This window comes from Notolepis coatsorum (assembly GCF_963971535.1).
Source record: "Notolepis coatsorum genome assembly, chromosome: 5".
Taxonomy (NCBI): domain Eukaryota; kingdom Metazoa; phylum Chordata; class Actinopteri; order Aulopiformes; family Paralepididae; genus Notolepis; species Notolepis coatsorum.
This window is the reverse complement of record NC_140169.1, coordinates 23108247-23129491: the sequence shown is the minus strand read 5'-3', so window position 1 is coordinate 23129491 and position 21245 is coordinate 23108247. Positions and strand designations below refer to the sequence as shown.

The following is a 21245-nucleotide window of genomic DNA, read 5'->3' as shown; positions in this document are numbered from 1 at the left end:
AAATTAACAAAAATCATATTTGTTTTATATAGCCGACCCTTTCAACCAAAACGTATAATTTATTTTATTCTACCACATTATGTGGTATTATTTCAGGGAGGCAGGGGGAGGTGTCTTTATATCTCAGGCCTATACACTTACAGAACCAACAAGCTCATCTTATGATTATGACAATTAAATGACGTGTTTAAAATACATATTTTTAATCTGATATTTAACTCTATCAAGTGAAAAAGACAATCACTGAAGTCCGTAGTCAAAATGTATAATAAGCTGCCTGCATTATAAAATAGTGATTAGGTTAGGATTAGTGATTAGCTATATCATTACTTTTTGCATATACTACAAATCAACCATGTGTTATTATATGAAATCAAGAGTGTTCACTTAATTAGTATGCATCTACAGAAACAGGAAGGCTCAACAGCCTTTACAAATACCCATAGGTTAAAATGAATCACAAGTAACAACACACACAAGATGACCGTTTAGAAACTATTTAATTTCTCAGTGTAAAATAATTGCCATTGAAATAACAACATTAATTGAGATATTGAATCACAAGTTCACAACAATCCATATCTTTGCACAATACTTAATTCAAAATGACACTTACAAAGGATATATGGTAAGTTCACCAGTAAATCCAATTGAGCTGACAGAATTTTAAAAAAAGTCTATCCGAATTTTTCATCAAATTATTGAAATTATTGAGCATTTCTTTGATTTCCACACCACAGGATAGAAAATCTGTCATGTCAAAGAAACAAAGACAGAAGTACCAGGGAGGCCAGCTATGAAACAAACCTAATACACAGAGCTTCCTGACTGCATAAAAACAATACCTGATGACTGATTTATCCCCCCAACCCCTCCCCTCTGCTATAACTACTGGGCCTATTATAATCACGTGTATTTTGCAGCAAAGACATCAAAGAATGTGTAATTTCTGTAGTTTATGTAAATGAAAGAATAATTTGCAATAATATCAGATCAATAAAGAATAATAAAGGAAATTAATGTTAGCAAGCGTATTAATTAGCCAAATGTATATTTCTAATAGCCTATATTGGAATAGCATTAATGAATATGATGGTCATTGAATAAAAAATAATTGTGAATTTTAAGAGACATCAACTAGAAATACAGCACTACCTGTTTAACACTTTGAGTGCCACGCCGTGTTTTCCTTTTTACCCCCTTGAATGCCACGGTCCACTCCCAATGTTAACGTTAATATCGCCTAATCTATGTTTTAAATTATGGCTATGTGTCTAATCTGCCCGTCGCTTATCAAAGAATCATTTTCCTGTCAGTGTTGTCAAGGCAGATTGGTTTTTTATCGCTTCATTTCCGTTTGAGAGCATTTTGAAAAGCACCCGTTTTCAGGTGAAAAACAACATATTCTATGATAATCGCCTTTTACTGGAATATTCCAGAACGTTGATATTTGTCGGCCTATTTATGAATCGTTTTCAAATAAACGCTAGATGATCAATAGTATACGTGCACGCACGCACGTTCGAGCCGCGCGCTGATAATAGCTGCTTTCATTTCCTCATGGATTTTACAGTGAAACAGCTAGAGCACACATCACAAAAAAGCTTATATCTCCTCGAAAAAGAGTCTGATTATCCTAACACTGATAACATAGATTCCTTACCTGACATCAGATGGTATCCAAATGGTATATTCCAATTCCTGATCACCATTCGAAAAAATCGATAAGTGTATAGATCTAACGTGTATACAGTAGAACTCATGATCCGCGGGGCTCAGAGGCGCCAGAATGAACTCTGGTAACTCCGGCTGCATCAGTGGACTGGAAAATGTGGACTGGAATATTTTTTTCCCCCCATCCATTTTCATTGAGTCCATTCCAAAAGGGTGATTTACCATCTGGGAGACGATAGGGGGCGCTTTTTTCACGTCTGATCGCCGGCGGCCCCTGGATTTCCAACGGTAGGCTCGGGTGATGCAATATGATTTCAGATCGCTAAAAAAAAATTTAAAAAATAAATCCAAGAAAAGCCGTGACGTGGCTTTCAACGTCACTATCGTAAACCCGAGAAAAGCCGTGACGTGGCGCTCAAAGTGTTAAGTATAAAAATCAACACAGAGCTCAAATCTAAAAGCCATGGTAAATTACTAATGTACAGTAAGTACCCTATATTGCTGGATGAAACGGCTCCAATTCAAAACTCATGGGGAAATGGTATTTCCTGTTAAATTCAAACTTGAAAAGTTAATCATTTAAAAATAATTTCATTAGATTTCTGCATACAGAATTCATTTCTACAATATCTTGACACAAAATTCAGACAATCACAAGTCTTAGCCAACACACATTTCATTGATGGATCATTTTAGAGATTAAATTAACGCCCTGCGGTATCTCCGGTTGGACCCAGAGCAACTGAGAGACAAGACTAACACAGCCATGGCGAACATCGCTTTTGTCCAGTTCCGTGTAAGTCCTACAGGCACACAAATAGCCTATAAGGCCCACTGTGGCACATATTGACGTTATATTCCTATTATTGTTGAATGCAGCACATTGGTCATATTATTGTTGAATGCAGAACATTGGTCCTATTATTGTTGAATGCAGCACATTGGTCATATTATTGTTGAATGCAGCACATTGGTCATATTAGTGTTGAATGCAGCACATTGGTCCTATTATTGTTGAATGCAGCACATTGGTCCTATTATTGTTGAATGCAGCACATTGGTCATATTATTGTTGAATGCAGCACATTGGTCATATTAGTGTTGAATGCAGCACATTGGTCATATTATTGTTGAATGCAGCACATTGGTCCTATTATTGTTGAATGCAGCACATTGGTCCTATTATTGTTGAATGCAGCACATTGGTCCTATTATTGTTGAATGCAGCACATTGGTCATATAAGTGTTGAATGCAGCACATTGGTCCTATTATTGTTGAATGCAGCACATTGGTCATATTATTGTTGAATGCAGCACATTGGTCCTATTATTGTTGAATGCAGCACATTGGTCATATTATTGTTGAATGCAGCACATTGGTCCTATTATTGTTGAATGCAGCACATTGGTCTTATTGTTGTTGAATGCAGCACATTGGTCCTATTATTGTTGAATGCAGCACATTGGTCCTATTATTGTTGAATGCAGAACATTGGTCCTATTATTGTTGAATGCAGCACATTGGTCTTATTATTGTTGAATGCAGCACATTGGTCTTATTATTGTTGAATGCAGCACATTGGTCTTATTATTGTTGAATGCAGCACATTGGTCTTATTATTGTTGAATGCAGCACATTGGTCTTATTATTGTTGAATGCATCACATTGGTCCTATTATTGTTGAATGCAGCACATTGGTCTTATTATTGTTGAATGCAGCACATTGGTCTTATTATTGTTGAATGCAGCACATTGGTCTTATTATTGTTGAATGCAGCACATTGGTCTTATTATTGTTGAATGCAGCAGGAGGCCGCAACACTCCATGGCCCATCATGGCAGCCATCATGAGCCTCTGAATCATTCCCATGGCCTACGTGTGCAGTGCTGTGGGGAGTGGCGCAGGCAAGGACCACAGTGCGCCTACCTAACTACAAAGGCCGCTTCTTAACCCAGTCAAAGTGACAATACTGAAACACATATAGGCTTGTTTACTGTTTATCTTTTAATTGGTGTTCTGTTTTCCCCCTGAGTGTAGCACAGCTAACAGAAGAGGGCTGTGACAGGCTGTGAGTCTGCACAGGAAAGTCTACCCAACACTGGCGTGAGGGGGAGGAATCGGGGGAAGCGCATAAAGCAAGGGTCACATGTCCTCCACAAGGGGCTTGAATATTTACCTTTTTGTCACGCAATGTACTCTTCCCTAAGCCCACAGGCATTGTAGTCAGAAGAGGTAGAACTATATGCTCAACAAACAAGTTAGAGCCCCATGTGCTATCATTCTGAGGCAGTAAGATATTCCTTGCCATATATATATAGGTCTATAGCCTTGGGCTCCATTCTATGCAGGGGGCTGGGGGGCTAGGAAGTAGCTTTATGCTTAGGTTGTAAACTGCAGATGATTCATCACATCTCTTTGGACAAATAGAAAACTGATTTCACAGAATTTTCTGGTTGACCCATAGATTAGCATACAACCTCCATTTCTCTCGCTTCCTCTCTCTCTCTCTCTCGCTCGCTCGCTCACACACACACAGGCCTACACACATACATACATACATACATACATACATACACCACACACACACACACACACACACACACACACACACACACTCCAATGGAAGGTTAATTTGATTAGTATGCAACTCATAAAACATTGCAGTGTTTAGGTCCATAATGAAATCAGTGTTTTTTTTATACTTACATGGGAAATAATTAGCCTTGAGGGGGGGAATTGTGCATTATAACCGTAATCAAAGTTTCCTCAAGGGAGAACCAGGCTATGTAGTTAGCCATATGGATCTCGGATTTTCAAATGTTTGTGAATGCCCATTGCGCCCACATTAAATAGGCCTAAACACATATCATACACTTGTGTATTCTGCAGGGGCGTGGTTTATTTTTGTATCATCACAATTTGATTACATTTCTATACGTATATTTCTAAATTGTACACTCACTGGTGAACTATGTGCTGTAGTTATTGCCCTATGACCAAAACAAAACCTGCAGAAGGAAACAGAGGGCCCTACATTTCACAGTGGCCACCTATAGGTCATAACCTGCTTTGGCACAATGCATATAAATAGAGCATGACAAAATGTGCATCAGACACACCATTAGGCCTACCTTAGTTTTTTGGGAACAGAGTAGTCTACCTCTATCACCTTTCCGTGTAATTCAACTTTACCTGTAGGGATGAAATTGATATTGTAACATTAGCTACATCATGAAAGTATAACAATAAGCTCACAGAGCGATAAGACAAGACACTGCATCATGGCCTGCACTCTTGACATGATTGGTAGGTGTAGTTCAGTACAGTAGTAGGCTAACAGTTTCAATCACTTCACAAGTTACTGTCTCACATTCAACATGCAATTACGGTATCCACGCAACAACTCTGAATGGACTGTCTTGCATATCGCAGTGTGTTGGTTAAAGTCATGGCGATTTGATAATAAAGCTTCGCAGTGTGACATTTTGTGAATCACATTTCAGGAAATCGGCGCCAAACGCTTGATAAGCTTATAGTATAGTAATAGAGGGAGACGGGTAGCCATGCTCTCCACTCCCACAGCCCTCATTGCAATGAGGAGGGTACCCCCCCCCCCTCCTCCGTAAAGAATGCAAGATCAAAGAAGAGAAGCTTTGAGAGAATGGCTTGTTGTTATAGGTGTTCTTCCGTGTTGTTGGTATAAAAAGCTGGGATGATTTGTTGCACAAGGTCGGGCCGACAACATGTTTTGGTTTGTTCGTTACTATGATAATGTGTAAGTGGCCGCTGGCGCAGCACGGAACGGGAGTCTCACCTCGTCCCCCCAGCTACCTGTTTATTAGTCCTTTTCCTCCGGACCCCCATCACCTACCACCAAGACACCTCGTAAAAACATTCCCAGACATCATAGGAACATGGATTTGACAAGTTTTCCCCGGTTCCTTTGGTCTGTTCGTTTCAATAAAATCAGGATAAAAAATAAGTGAAAAATAATTATGCCTACCCCGAACATCAGACCATCCCATACATTCCAACGGGTGATTGCAAAGCGCCTCGCGTTATGAGAACCTCCGAATATATAGGTATTATAGCGCGTTAATTACCTTTACGACGAGTAGCTGTTTTCTTTACGCATACAGACACTATACTCCCGAGGGTGTCCTGTGATCTATAATTTACGCAATGTAGTTTGACCATGACTGAGTGGTAAGTGGTAACCTAAACTCTGACACTGCTGTGTGATCGCAAAGCCAACAACACTGTCCCGAGCGAAATACTGCTTAATTAAAGGCAATGAATATAATTTCACATTTCTTTCACTATCATATTGTTATTATGATCTGTCCGGTTCTGACTTTGTGTGAATGTCTGTCACCGCAGCAGCAGCAGCATCCCCGCAGCCAGGTCCACTACTTACCAGAGAGAGTCTCGATCGCCTTTATGGCCCAGTTCTGGTCGGGGAAGTCCACAAACGCATAGCCGGACTTCAGGAGCACCTGGTCGGCCACTGGAAGCTTCCTCTCGCCGAAGAGCTGTTTCAAGTCCTCGACTGTGACCGACGGACTTAAATTGCCAACATATAGTTTGTTCATGATCTACAGGAAAATCTCGATATGGTATCAAATCTTGGAGAGAGAGACGGATTCAGAAAAGTAAGAAAAATGATAACAAAAAAAATTAAATAAAAAATAAAATAAAAATAGAAAAAAAAATCTACTGGAAAAAACAGCAATCACCCCCCAGATATCTAGGCTAGGCGACCCCCAGCACCAACTCTGCCCCTGGTCAAACTCTTAACTGGGGTTGGAAAAAGTGTCGTTACGACGCTATACTCTGGAGCCAACAAGCACCGCCTCTAAATAAAATCTGCCTTAAAATATCAGAACATTTGTTTTGGAGGTGCATGTGGCCTTGAACACTCGTGGTTCAGTATAGAAAGTGCATGATGGTATGGAAGTGGCATGGTGATCATTGGGTACATTCAGCAAGGGCTGGGCTAAAGCGAGGTAGATGGGTTATTGCATCAAATCATAAGGGCCGTTCCATGATGGGTCTCGGCTACGGAATCAAAAGGCTACTGTGTGGAAAAAGCAAGTCCCGTGTTGTTGTCACGGAACTGAAGGGCCACACGGTGACACCGGCCCCCCGCCGACGAATCAATTACGGGGTGTGCTACCCTGCAACCAGCATAGGCCACTAGTCAACACATGTTGTGATTGATGAATTATTATAATTCCACCCCTTGTGTTACATCATGTGTCAAATAGTCACGTTATACCCTTTACCAAGTGGCAATAAATCACCTGAATGTATTTATAGTAAGTGAAGTGATCTTCCTATAAAGTTATAGGGGCCACCTCGTTTTATTAGTCCAGTCCATAGAGGTATATGGGTGCTTGCTCTATCTGACCCCTCAGAAAGAGGACTGGTAACTATATACAACAACTCATATCATAATCCCACAGATGGAATTATGGCATCAGACCAGTTTGGGTCTAGTCTGGTGGAACCTGCATCCTTTCTCCATATAACATGACCTTTCATTATGGCTAGTCACTCATGAAGAAAAAAAACACTGAGATTTCAAATCTACGTATATGGTCTACCTAAATGGTTAAGTAAAGGATTATAGTCAAGAGATTCTTTAGCAAAAATAGTGTTTGTATGGTATGGATGCGAGTAGCTTGCCTGCTATACCTACTGTACACCAGTACTCCAGGGGAGGAGCCTTCTGTTGTTTCTACACTTGCCTATGCCTTATTGGAACATTACTGCCACCCTACTGTTGTGGGGAGAGGCTGCCAATGACAGGAGTGGACCAACTTCACTCCATGTCGTTTATATATGGAGAGCGTGAACCGTGGAACGTCTGAGAGATGGCCCTATTTACAAAACATAATTTGGTTACTTTCTGTTGACACTGAAAACAGTGTTGACCTGACTGAGAATTATTCAGTCCTGTTCCCAACTAAAGGGCTGTTTTATATCAGTTTTACACACCATAGCTTTATTTCCTCTCTGCCAGGGATTTTATACTAGATTAGATTAAATCAATTGTATGCATGTATAAATTATAAACAAGAATACAATATTTATAATTCCATCTGATAATATTCACTCTGAGCTATTGTCTTAATAATTTCATGGTTACGAAAATACATTACCGGAGATAATGTGAGACTGCTTCAATATTGACAAATAAGACTATTTCAAATGAAAATATTTAGGTAAATATACATAAAAAATATGTTTAAACCCACTGCACTACCCTCTCAGTATTCATAAATCATACAAGTAGACAGAACTTTTTCAAAACAATTTCATATCCATGTGATTTGATTATCTCGACACTAAATTGTCTGAGAAAACACACACAACCATTAACAATAACAAGAACAGCGTTCAATCTTCTTGTACTTCATATTCCTTTCAACAAAGCAAAACAGGCCGGTGCAAATGTCAAATAGGTAACATGATCTGTTGAGTGGACTACTGCGCTACCCTGAGAATACATCCGTGTGATATCATGGGTTTGATTACAGCTCACGGTGTTAGGGCTGAGGCCCCTCAGTTGAAATCTGGAATTCTGCTGCTATAGAGGGAACAGTTTGGACCCACGTTTATTTCTGTCCACCACTGCATTAGCAAACTCTGCAACAGGAAATAAACTGGGGTCCTTTCAGAATGTTTAATGTTGATGAAACTGTCCACTTCCTGGTATTTTAATACATTTAAGGCTGCATCTCTCCTCGTTGTTGCTGGAGCACATGGATAAAAGTGAAGATGTAATAACTAATAAGACAATAATTTAGAAAATGCCAGAAAACAGGTCATGTCCAGTAGATATTCAGTGGCTCAATTGGCATGCTCGGCACTAACACTGGCAGAATTATGAGTTTGATTCCAAAATGGAAAAAGGTTTACATTCCATTGTAAAGTGATTTGTGTAGTACTGATAAACACTATGGAAATGCAGTAATTAGTTGAAAAACCTGACCTTGTGCTATTCCTTAGTTTCTAATCCTGGAACCACGGCTGCTGAGTCCATTGGTGGTACATTATAATCCTACATTATTCAGGTACTAACCCTTCATTTTAAATAATTATTATCTAATCCTCCATCTATTGCCTCATTTACCAGTTCCAGGTTATATTATAGCTGAAGGCAATACTTTTAATGCATGAGGTGGAAAGTGATTTGTTCATATAGAATGATTAAAAACGAATACAATGTACATCCATCGTCAAAAGATGACTGGATGAGCGCCTTATGGCTGTTGGGGAAAACCAAGGATGAAATTCTCACTTTCCTCCCTCATAAAATACATCTACCGGTATATATACAGAATACACTTACACTTTCTGACTGAAGGATAATTTGTTATAATTTGATCCTTGATACATAGGTTGTGGAAAAGGGGATATACCATACATTAATTGGAATATGTTCCAAATTGTTCCGTTTTTGAGTGTATAACTTGACAAGTCATCTTCAGAACAAGGAACTACCACTTGCATAAAACAAACGTTAAATTTTCAGATGATTCTTCAGGTCAGTTGGACAATCTTTTGAGGATAAACATACAACAGTTTTTGGACCGGGTCAAATTTTGGAGGGAAAAAAATATTTTTGAGAGACGTGCAACATCGGTCCTCACTGACACAATAATACACCAATCGCTTAACACATTGAGTGCCACGGACGCGTTTTGTCGTTAGTTCATGCCGACCTTTGAGTGCCCCCGACCCTATATAGCGTTTGTTTGTCGTTTTCTTTTTTATTGGCGATTTGAATTCACATTATCAATCGAGCCTCGGGTTAGTGCTGCAGTCTCTCTGAGCTCAATTGGGAAGATACCGCCCCCTATCGTCTCTCCCTGTGTAACTGCACCCCATTACTTTACACTGATGCAGGGGGGGTGGCCAGTTTGCTCATTTTACTTTTCCCTCAAGCAAACTGAAGGTCGATTGTGCTCGCCGGCCCGGAAAATGCGTGGATTATGTATTTACAGGACCCAACACTGTAATCAATAAGCGTGATCGATATTTGGAATGGCGATCAGGAATTGGAATAATCTTTTTGGATAACATCTGATCTCAGGTAAGGCATTTATTTGACCAGTCTTAGGATAATCAGAGCTGTTTTCACAGAGATATAAGCGTTTGCCCTATGCGTGTGTGTGGCTGTGATCGCTGATGAGGAAATGAGAGAATCGATTTTTCAGCCCGCCTCTATAGCGTGCATAAGTACACATATACTATCGATAATCTAGCGTTTATTTGAAAACGATTCATAAATAGGCCGAAAAATGACGTTTCTATAAAAACTAGCTTTTCAAAATGCTATAAAACGAAAATGAACAGATTAAAAAACAATCCGTTTCGACAATGTTGACTGCAAACAAGTCATTGATAAACGACAGGCAGATTAGACACATAGCCATAATTTAAGAGAGAGATTATGCGTTCACAACGCTATCATTGAAGTGGGTCCTGGCATTTAACCATGTTTCCCATGTTAATGGCTGGCACTCAAACTGTTAAGGTGCAAATGTTTGCGATGAAAACCATTTCCATGTGTCTCTCTTAACCAAGACTGTTGGTGGTGATGAGGTTCAAATGTTTGTCAAAACCTTCATCATAGAAAGAAAGTACCAATACCATAATTTCTCTGCAATTTGGAAGCGGAAATAATCTTAATGAAACATGCTTTAAGACACTGTTTATTGAAGTAAATTAAAGCATAAAAAAGGAGAATTTTCGTTTTTCTGAATATGGCCAATTACCTCCAATGCACCTCCCTTTCAGATAACCCACATGCTATATCGTTTTTGCAATGGAGTTACGCTAACTCGCACCAGGTTTACTTTTGATTAAAGGGACTTTGGCTGAAAAGAAGAAAAAAAAAAGAAAAAGAAAAACTACAAACACATGCAAAGGAAAATACAGAGGAGATGTAATTGAAGAAAATAAAACTGTAAAACATTTTCCTTTTAATCACATACAAGATGGAGAACAGCAAACATTTAATTCTCATCAAATAACATGGATTCTCATCACCTCAAAGTTTGCATAAAAAAAGAGAAAAAGGCCACTCACGCCTGTTCCAACAAGGGGCAGTCGGTCTGCCAGTCGTACTCAGTGAGTGAGTCAGTAAGCGACATTGACTTTTGTGAAAAGAAAAAAGGGTACGGCATTTAAATCCATTAAAAAATCAACAAAGGGAGGCACATGACAGCATAGGCTGTTTCAACTGAGACCATTTTACAATCCAACTAGAATACAATTACACATATAGGTCATGTAGTTTCCTAACAAAAGTAACATGATCACCTAATAAAAACCTTACTCAAAAGACATGTTTCCCAACTCTCTGAAACAACACTGCCGTGTTCACGGGATCGGAATACTCCACGTTCAATAACGACCTGTGAAATAAGCACATAGGTAGGGATGAGGTATGGCGGACCGACCCAATCCATTACTTTTACTAACAGTATAGATAATATAGACCATTAATAATTATGGGTTGTTGGATAGAAAAGACTAAGCTATTATCCATTTTCACCATTAGAGAATGTAACATGCTTCCGACATCAAGCATCACTGCTTGGCTTTTCTCTTAGCATCAACATTTGAATGTGGTATTGACCCCATACCAGTATAATTTGATTGAGTTATCGACCCCATATCCCATACCAGTATCATTTTAACGTGGTATTGACCCCATACAAGTATCATTTTAACATGGTATCGACCCCATATCCCATACCAGTATCATTTTAACGTGGTATCGACCCCATATCACATACCAGTATCATTTTAACATGGTATCGACCCCATATCCCATACCAGTGCATCCCTATTTTCTTCTTATTTTTTTAAGAAAGACTTACGGGGAGAATAGGAACGTGACCGGGATCTAGACCTGTATCCTCCTCCTCCCCCTCCCCCCCCTCCTCCCCCTCCTCCTCCTCCTCCTCCTCCTCTGTAATACGGTGATGGAGATCGCCGTCTGAAATGAGACAAAATCAAATCCTCGGATCATGAGTAAACATTATAGACCCCAAAGTACACAAGCTCTTACTGTCCCAATTACAAACGTGCACAGCTTCCAGCCTCAACAATTAGATTTGAAAATACCACCCGCCTGTAAACTTGGAATAGACTCAATGACTTGTAAATGTGATGGCTCTAGTTATACTGGGTTATTATCACATTACAATAAGTATGACATGCTGCAGACTGAGAGATGTTTACCTGTATGATCTGTTACTGTCCCTGTTACTGTCTCTGTTATAGTCCCTGCTGTATTCCCGGTCATCGTAGCGTTCGTCGCGGTAGCCGCCTCCTCTGCTTTCGTATCCACGTTCATAACCGCGGTCACAGTCACGTGAATACCGCCGTGGGCCGCCACTTGATGAACCACCGCTTCCACTGTGACTGCTACCACCACCGCCGCCGCCGCCACCACCACCACCACCACCACCGCCGCCACTAAACAAGAAGATATGATGTATGATTTAGATTTCATCTCACAAGCCCAATCAGTGATCCAAATGTAAACATATACATTCAAATGGAGACCGTTTTCATTCTTTAGTCGACTGACTGAGCTCTTCATACAAGGACTAATACTAGACAACATACATTTGAGTTAACCATTTGCGGTATTTTGAGTTTGGTTTGGTTACGTAGGTAATGTAAAGACTGGATTAAAAACAGACCTATGTTTTGATTTATTGTGTTAACATTCCAAATAACATTATCCATCTACAAATCTAACTCTTCAGCGTTATATCACTTGAATAAAATGCAGATTCACCACAATATTTGCAAACAATTTACAGGTGGGAAGACATTATACCAGTACATAAGACTCATTAACACTTTGAATACCCATAACGAGATATCTCGGGTTATCAGCCCGCGGGTTGAATGCCCATCACGAGAATTCTCGTTTTATTTTTTTTATTAGCGATCTGAATTCATATTTAATCAACCGAGTCTACCGTTGGTAAGCCTGCCCCACCAGGCGATCAGATGTGAAAAAAGCGCCCCCTATCGTCTCCCAGATGGTAATGCACCCTTTTGGATTAGACTCCATGAAAATGGATGAGAAAAAAAAATCCGGAATCCACATTTTACTTCTCACGCATGTAACCGGAGCCGATCAGATTCATGCTGGACCCTCAGCACAGTGTGTAATATGTGTTTTACAGTATACACGTAGGATCAATAAAAGGATCGATTTTTGGAATGGCGATCAGGAATTGGAATAATCCATTTGGATACCATCTGATCTCAGGTAAGGAATCTATTTTACCAGTCTTGGGATGATCAGACCTATTTTCACGGAGATATAAGCTTTTCCCCTATGTGTCCCCCAGGCTGTTTGACTATGCGAGCGGTCAGGAACTAGGAGAATCGATTTTCAGCGTGCATGCGTACACATATACTATCGATGGTCTAGCGTTTATTTGAAAACGATTAATAAATAGGCCGAAAAATTACAACGTTCTAGAATATTACAGCACAGGATCAGAGAATCTTTTTTTTTCTTGAAAACGAGGGCTTTTCAAAATGCTATAAAACGGAAATGAACCGATAAAAAAACAACCCGCTTCGACAATGTTGACTGGAAATGAGTCATTGATAAGCGATGGGCAGATTAGACACAGCCATAATTTAAAACATAGATTAGGCGATATTAACGTTAACATTGAAGCGGATGGTGGGCATTCAAGCACTAAATGTGCGCCCCCTGCTGGGCACTTAAAGTGTTAAGAGTCTTTGACGTCACCGGAGAGAGGAAATAGTAAAAACAGTCATGCGTTTTTTAACACTATCAGTGCCTTTGATTAACGTTGATTTACCCCGTTGAATGGCACCATCCACTTCAATGTTAGCGTTAAAAACGCCTAATCTACGTTTTAAATTATGGCTATGTGTCTAATCTGCCCGTCGCTTATCAATGACTCGTTTGCAGTCAACATTGTCGAAGCGGATTTTTTTTTTTTTTTTTTTTTTTTTTTTTTTTTAATAATCGGTTCATTTTTGTTTTATAGCATTTTGAAAAGCTCTCATTTTCAAGGAAAATATAAAGATTCCATGATGAGACATTTACTGGAATATTCTAGAATACACAAAAACATTGTAATTTTTCTGCCTATTTATGAATAGTTTTCAAATAAACGCTAGATTATCGATAGTATATGTGTACGTATGCACGCTATAGACGCGAGCTGAAAAATCAATTCTCTTATTTCCTCATCAGCGATCACAGCCAAATCACACATAGGGAAACGCTGAGATCTCAGCGAATACAACTCTGATTATCCCAAGACTGGTAAAATAGATTCCTTACCTCAGATCAGATGTTCTCCAAAAAGATTATTCCAATTCCTGATCGCCATTCCAAATATCGATCACGCTTATAGATTGATTATTGGCTGCTGTAAATATATATTCCAGGCTGATTTCCGTCCCGCGAGCAGATCGCTCTTGAGCAGACTGCTCGCCAGCACAAGGAGCGAGTTGGCTCCCCCCCCCAGAGATCTACAGATCGCAGGTCAGTCTAAGCGACTGACCTGCAGTTACACAGGGATAGACGATAGGGGGCGCTTTTTTCCAATCTGAGCTCCTGTAGGGGCTGGTGTACCAACGGGAGACTCGGTTGATGAAATATGAATTCAGATCGCTAATAAAACGATATTTGTCGTCGTGGGCACTGAAAGTGTAAAGTGAGTGACAGCAGCAACACCTCCCCGCTCCCCACATTACAGACATGAATGCTATAAAATGCTTAAGATTTAAAAGGATAAGGCCGGGATCATTTATATTTTTTCTTATCAACACAGTCGACGAAATGACCAAAACGCCCTCCTTTCTAACATTCTGCTCCCAGCGCCCTCCCGACACTCTGAACGCCCGCCACGCCACCCCAGTTGATTAACCCCGTTCTAGGTCACGGCTCGGCTTGTCAGCACCAGCCGTTTCGGGTCTTCTGAGCAGAGCGCTGCTGCTGCCGCCGGTCTGGGCTCTGAGCTGAAGAGAAGCGAGACGGAGGAGGGAGGGGATGTTCTGCATCTTCTCACGCACTGCTGAGAAAATTCTCACGCACTGCTGAGAAAATTAACACTTTCCACCGCATCTCACGCCATCATTTATATTTACTAAGCCCAGACCCTGACACTGGTAACGTTGAACCGTCCGACTACATGCCAGCTGGACCAGCTACCCTCCCCACTCCTCCAGACCATAGCACTGGACATCCTCCCATTCCTAAATGCAACCATCAACTCCTCACTCAACTCGGGGGTGGTCCCCACCTCCCTAAAACAAGCCAGTCACGCCCCACATAAAAAAACCAACCCTGAACCCCACCGTCATAGGCAACTATCGTCCTGTCTCTCTTCTCTCCTTCCTTTCTAAAACACTTGAACGTGCTGTATCCAACCAACTTACTGCTTATCTCTTACAGAATGACCTCCTCAGTCTGTCTTCCGGACTGGCCACTCCACAGAAACGGCCCTCATTGCGGTCACAGAGGCACTTCACTTAGCAAAAGCGAAAGGCCTCTCCTCTGTCCCGATTCTCCTAGATCTATCTGCAGCCTTCGACACAGTCAACCATCAGATCCTCCTGGCGGCGCTCGCAGGAATGGGAGTGACTGGCTGACATGGCTGACATCATACCTCAACGACCGCTCCTACCAAGTGTCATGGAGAGGGACTCTGTCGGCCACCCGCCCACTGCGGACGGGTGTCCCCCAGGGCTCGGTCCTAGGACCCCTTCTCTTCTCCCTCTACACTAAATCACTGGGTAACATTATCACGTCTCATGGCTTCTCATATCATTGTTATGCCGATGATACTCAACTCTTCCTCTCCTTCCCTCCCTTAGATATCCACATCTATGCGGATCTCGGCCTGTCTGTCCGACATCTCCGCCTGGATGACGACCAACCACCTCAAACTGAACCTAAGCTAAACAGAATTGCTCCACCTGCCGGCCAAATCCTCCCCCCTGACCGACCTCTCCATCACAGTCGAGAATGCAGCTGTGACCGCGTCCCCGACCGCCAAGAACCTTGGTGTTGTCCTCGACGACCGGTTGAACTTCTCTGCTCACATCGCAGCGACAACCAGAACCTGCAGATTCCTCCTGAGCAACGTCAGAAGGATACGCCCCTTCCTGACAAAAGAAGCCACCCAACTCCTCGTCCAATCAACAGTCATCTCCCGCCTCGACTACTGCAACGCACCGCAAGCTGGCCTCCCGGCCACTGCCACCAAGCCTCTTCAACTCATTCAAAACGCAGCGGCCCGCCTGATCTCAAACCTACCAAAGTCGGCCCATGTCACCCCACTTCTTAGGGACCTGCACTGGCTCCCCATTGCTGCACGTATCCGCTTCAAGGCCCTCGACCTAGCATACCGTGCAGCAAAGGGAACCGCTCCCGCCTACCTCCGGTCAATGGTCTCCAACTACACACCCTCAAGACCCCTACGCTCTGCATCTTCTGGCCGCCTCAGACCTACTCCTATCCAAGCTCCCGGAGGGTCATCAAAGAGAAGCCGCCTATTCTCAGTCCTTGCCCCACAATGGTGGAATGAACTACCCATCCCAGTTAGGACAGCCGAATCCCGTCCAATCTTTCGCCGTCGACTAAAGACTCACTTTTCAACCATTATCTGAAATGATAATTTTTTTTTTTTTTTTTTTTTTTTTAAATCTAACCCCGACTAACCTTACTGTCATGCACTTGTCCTAATAAACTAACCTACACTGTAACACGCAACACTTTGATGAAAATTTTTACTCAGCTGATTAGAGTTGTACCCTTCTTGCCGTCTTATCGTACAGAATGTGTAAGTCGCTTTGGATAAAAGCGTCAGCTAAATGACTAAATGTAAATGTAAATGTGCTGATGTACTCCAGGGCAAAGCAGAACGTTTAAGCAACAAGGCGCCTTTCAAAGGTGAGATGAACAAAAAGGCAGTGTTTTGAGTTCCTTTGTCACCGTGTGTTCAGGCCTCCAGCGCAAAGGGAGAATTTTGCAGCAATTTATTTATTTAATTTTACAGACTAGATCAAATTAATGCCTGTGTGTATAGCTTTCACACGGTGGTCCCTCCTATATAATAAAATCAATATAACGCTCGTCCAATGCATTCTTGGTTAGAAAAAAGCACAGCAAGCGAACAATAAATAGGGATGGGCGTCAGTAATCCATTACTTGAACTCACCATTTTAACAGAACGAGTGGTTTTTGAGGCCGGGTGCTCCGTTTTAAAATGTTATTTATTGGGTTACCACCAAATACGTCCACCGGAGGTGCTCGTTTGTGCCACTGAAACAGAAATCTGGCTCAGAGATCCTGCAAGGCGTGAGTTGTTGCCGGAAGACAACACTGCTAGTACCGCAAAGAGTTTGTTGCGTTGGGAGTGCAGCTGGCTTGGCGTTGTCCAAAAGATGGAAGGCGGCAGTTCATGTTTGTGCATTTCCAAGTTGAGCTGGCAACATGTTGCCCGCTTTGCATGGACTATTGATATGCATTGGGCATCGGGTATATTGCTGTGCATTGTCGTGTCGGCGGAGCGAGACATAATAAAATCGGTTGTGTAGGCGAGTGTGCTTTAAGATGCATCCTAGAAATAAATTTCATAACAAGTACTCAAGCGCTACTCGAGTAATCAATGCACATACTCGATCTGGGAAGACATTATTTACTGGTGTTGTCCATCCCTAACAATCAACCAGTCAAATGTTCATAGTCAGCCCTACTTCTTCCCTTTTCATATTCCATAATTAAATTCTAAACCGGTTACCACAGGACTGGAATTTGATTGAACTTGTATTATTTTTGTCTAAGTAGATACAGCTAGTAGCATGTGGGCCAGGGCTGTACGTTAACTTTTTTTGCACATAGCACTGGTGCTACAGAGGTTGATAGTTTTGTAGCACAGGCCAAAATCTTGTAGCACGAGTATAAAACGTCTCTAAAATCTCTAAAAACAACCACAAGTAGTGCAGTTCATTACTTAAATAGGTATGTGACTGGCAAGGGACATGAATCTTGCATACAGGGCACACAAAATCCAAACTTTAACAAGAAATGCTTTTAGACAAATTCTTTCTTTATTTGCCCATAATGTAAAACAAAAAGAACAAGGACATAACCATATAACCGATATGAAGCAGTCCGAGACCAGGCAGCGCTGGTGTGGACTCAGATTACAGGGAAAGCTAGAAACCAACCTAGAAACACCTAGAAACCAACATAACAAATAGATATAATGCATACAAACACCTGTACATATTTGTGGAACCAAATAAATAAATAAATGTATTATTATTATTATTATAATAATTATTCGTGTGTGTGTGTGTGTGTGTGCGTGCGTGTGTGTGTGTGTGCACTGCACACGTGTCACAGTTCCAGCATCATGTCTGCTGGCCACTTTTTCAGATACACACACACACACACACACACACACTATTGCATTAATCAGAACTAAGTACAAGGAACTCTGCATGAATGAAAAGGGCTTTATAAATAAAATGAATTATTATTATTATTACCTTATTTGCATATTGTCTCGTTATTAGATAGATAGATAGATTGATTGATTGATAGATAATTAATACTTTATTGATCCCAGAGGGGAATTTAAGTAGCCATACGATGGAGTTCTTTTTACAGAGTAAAATTAGCGGCTTAAATTGAGTGAACAGCATTTCTTCCTTGGCGATGCAATATGCCACATTCATCTTAAACTTTACCTCACGGAGATCAGCATCATCCGCTCTGGTCGTCTGTTTACTCAGCGAGTGCAAGAGGGTGCCGGCCGGCTCAGGGGTTTGTTTAGCGTTGAACTTAAGGCATCCCGGGCAAGAATGTGTCGATGGGACGTATTGTGTTTATTAATGTTATCCCTTTTTAGGATATTGTTACCCGCGACATAGGGATTCTCTGATCGGATCTTTTCCGGAGTCTCCCGGCACCAGTGACAGAATAATAATAGCTGTGTTTCCTCATAAAAAAATATCCACGGAAAATCATTTTCCCACTCTGCGTTATATCTGTACATCTTGTTAATCTTCTCCTTTTGTCTCGTTTCTATTAACGGTGGTCCCTCTCGGGCTCGTTTGGGGTTTTGATCTTGTACTTCTTTTGTTGGATTTAATACCTTAAAAAAGCGCTTCATCTTGTCGAAGTCACCCAGTCACTGTACATTGAGCTCGCAACTTAGTCGCAGGGATATTGTTCGCTAGGGATTATGGGATTTGGTGTTTGATTATGGACTCTACGCGAGACGGGACATTGTTTTTAATCGCACGAGACTACAAGTACCAAGTGGATAGCGTGGCGCTGTGGTCCATTCAATTTACCGTCACACTTTCTTTTTTTTTGCTTGCGCCACGGGCCATCGCACCAGTGCTACTAAAGTCAATTTATTCATCGCACAGACTGACGTCAGTGTCGCACGTGCGACATGTATGTCGCACTGTACAGGCCTGATGTGGGCGGTATGGCCTACAATTTATATCACGGTATATTTCGATTTTTGGATGATGTATATCATGGTATATTTGTTTTTCTTATAATACAAATGTTTTAGGAGCAGTACAAGACTCTGGGGGGGGGGGGTTATTGCGGGGGGTTAACTATGAGGTTTCTACTGTGCTCCCCATTAGTATTCTGTAATCGGTATGACAATTGACATTGAACTAAAGTGTTAGTTTAGGCCAGGGGTCGGGAACCTATGGCTCGTGAGCCATATATGGCTCTTCTGGCTCCCAGAAATGTTTGAGTAATTATTATTATTATTTTTTTTTAATACTTGTGATATTTCTTAATAATACTGTGTCATTTTAAAGTAAACAGAAATTAGTTTTGAAGATACAGCTAATTAGTATCTGTAGCTGAAGATATAGCGAGCAGAGCTGGCGAGGGAACACAAGTGGACAGAAATAAAAAATCTTCAACCTGAAGACCAGCTGATTCTTAAAACTTGGAACGAGCTTCCTGTGGCATACCACACAATGCAGCGTGAGTATTGCCGTATTGACCATGTTTGGCTCTACATATGCATGTGGGCAGTCATTCTCGCATATGAGGAACATTAAGACCAACCTACGCTCATGTTTAACTGATGGAAGCCTCAACGCCTGCATGAAGCTCAACCTCACCACGTATGAACCAGATTACAAGGCCATCAGCAAAACCATGCAGCACCAGAAGTCGCATTAAAAGTAAGACATATTTAATTTATTATACGTTAAAAATACTATATGGCTCTCAATGAAATATATTTAGAAATATTTGGCTTTTATGGCTCTCCCAGTCAAAAAGGTTCCTGACCCCTGGTTTAGGCCATTGAACAGTTTGCTTGTAGGATATAATCTTTACTCACAAAAAAAAAAATCACACATCTGTGCTCCCAAATAATTGTTCTGGCTCACATGCATCTATTTTAGTCGCGAATGTTAGTGAAACGCTTGCACTGTCGAGTCCTGGCTTTAGGTAGAATCAATAATACATACATAACAAATATACTTTTTCTCCCCATTTTTCTATTTTTCTTCCGTCCCCAATTTCGCATTGTCCAATTCTACCCTCCCCGGTATCGAACGCTGTTAGGCCATGCCTCCCACAAGCCGGCTGCAATGTGGACGAAGCCTTGCATCACGTGTCCCCTCCGGTACTCGAGGAGGCAGCCGTCGCATCTTTTCACCTGCACAGCGCGATCTCTCAGCGGCAAGGGTCTGCGTGGAAGGGACACGCCGCCCTCGTCGCTTCCTGATTCTACTGCGCAGGCGCACCAACCGACCTGTAGGAGTCGCTGTCCACAACGTCCGATCCCCACCCACCAGCTTCCCACCCCCTAATACTGCCAATCTTGACATTAGCAGCTAATGTTAGTTTAGGTCATTAGGTCAGCTTGTACTAGGATATAATCTTTACTCAACACATGTGATCCTAAATGGTACAACACTCGGCAGCTAGGTGCCTTACCGGCACCAAAAAAAGAATCCTCCTCCTGACCTTTAAGGCACTATCAGGTAGAGCACCCCTATACATAACAGGGCTCATCACCCCCTATGCAGCACCCAGGTCACTAAGATCCTCCAACCAGGCTCGGCTGGTTCCCCCCGCACCAGACTCAAAAGAGAGGCGCTCTTTTAAGGCCGTGGCCCCCAAACTGTGGAACCAGCTACCCCTAGAGATCCGATCTGCACCCTCACTGGAGACATTTAAGGCCCGTCTAAAAACCCACCTTTATTCCCTAGCCTTCAATAAACCCCGATTCTCCCACACCCTAACTCACACACTCCCATGCAATTTTATCCTGCCGCCTCCCCCTTGTATCTATTCTTGTGCTCCTCTGTCCTCTGTGTGCTATGTTGTGCTTTGTGCTCCCCTATCCGCTTGTTGGCCTACTGTTGTCCTATTCTCTGAATGGCTGTCATCATACCTCAATGACCGCTCCTACCAAGTGTCATGGAGAGGGACCCTGTCGGCCACCCGCCCCCTGCGGACGGGTGTCCCCCAGGGCTCGG

At 41.8% G+C, this 21245-nt stretch overlaps 2 protein-coding genes across 3 annotated transcripts in view; both read right to left on the bottom strand.

Annotated features, from left to right (window-relative positions):
* igf2bp2a (insulin-like growth factor 2 mRNA binding protein 2a) overlaps positions 1-6428 on the bottom strand; it is a 260008-nt gene extending 253580 nt beyond the window's left edge. The window contains exons 1-2 of the mRNA XM_084314649.1: positions 6094-6428; positions 4808-4868 (exon numbers count right to left, since the gene is read on the bottom strand). Of these exons, the coding sequence (XP_084170775.1) occupies positions 4808-4868; positions 6094-6268 (236 nt within the window). The 5' untranslated portion in view covers positions 6269-6428. The remainder of the gene's footprint in view (positions 1-4807; positions 4869-6093) is intronic.
* A 4208-nt stretch (positions 6429-10636) lies between these two features.
* Positions 10637-21245, bottom strand: part of tra2b (transformer 2 beta homolog) — a 39603-nt gene continuing 28994 nt past the window's right edge. For both annotated transcript variants that reach the window (XM_084314551.1, XM_084314552.1), the window contains exons 6-8: positions 11937-12173; positions 11573-11691; positions 10637-11104 (exon numbers count right to left, since the gene is read on the bottom strand). In XM_084314551.1, the coding sequence (XP_084170677.1) occupies positions 11094-11104; positions 11573-11691; positions 11937-12173 (367 nt within the window). In that variant the 3' untranslated portion in view covers positions 10637-11093. The remainder of the gene's footprint in view (positions 11105-11572; positions 11692-11936; positions 12174-21245) is intronic.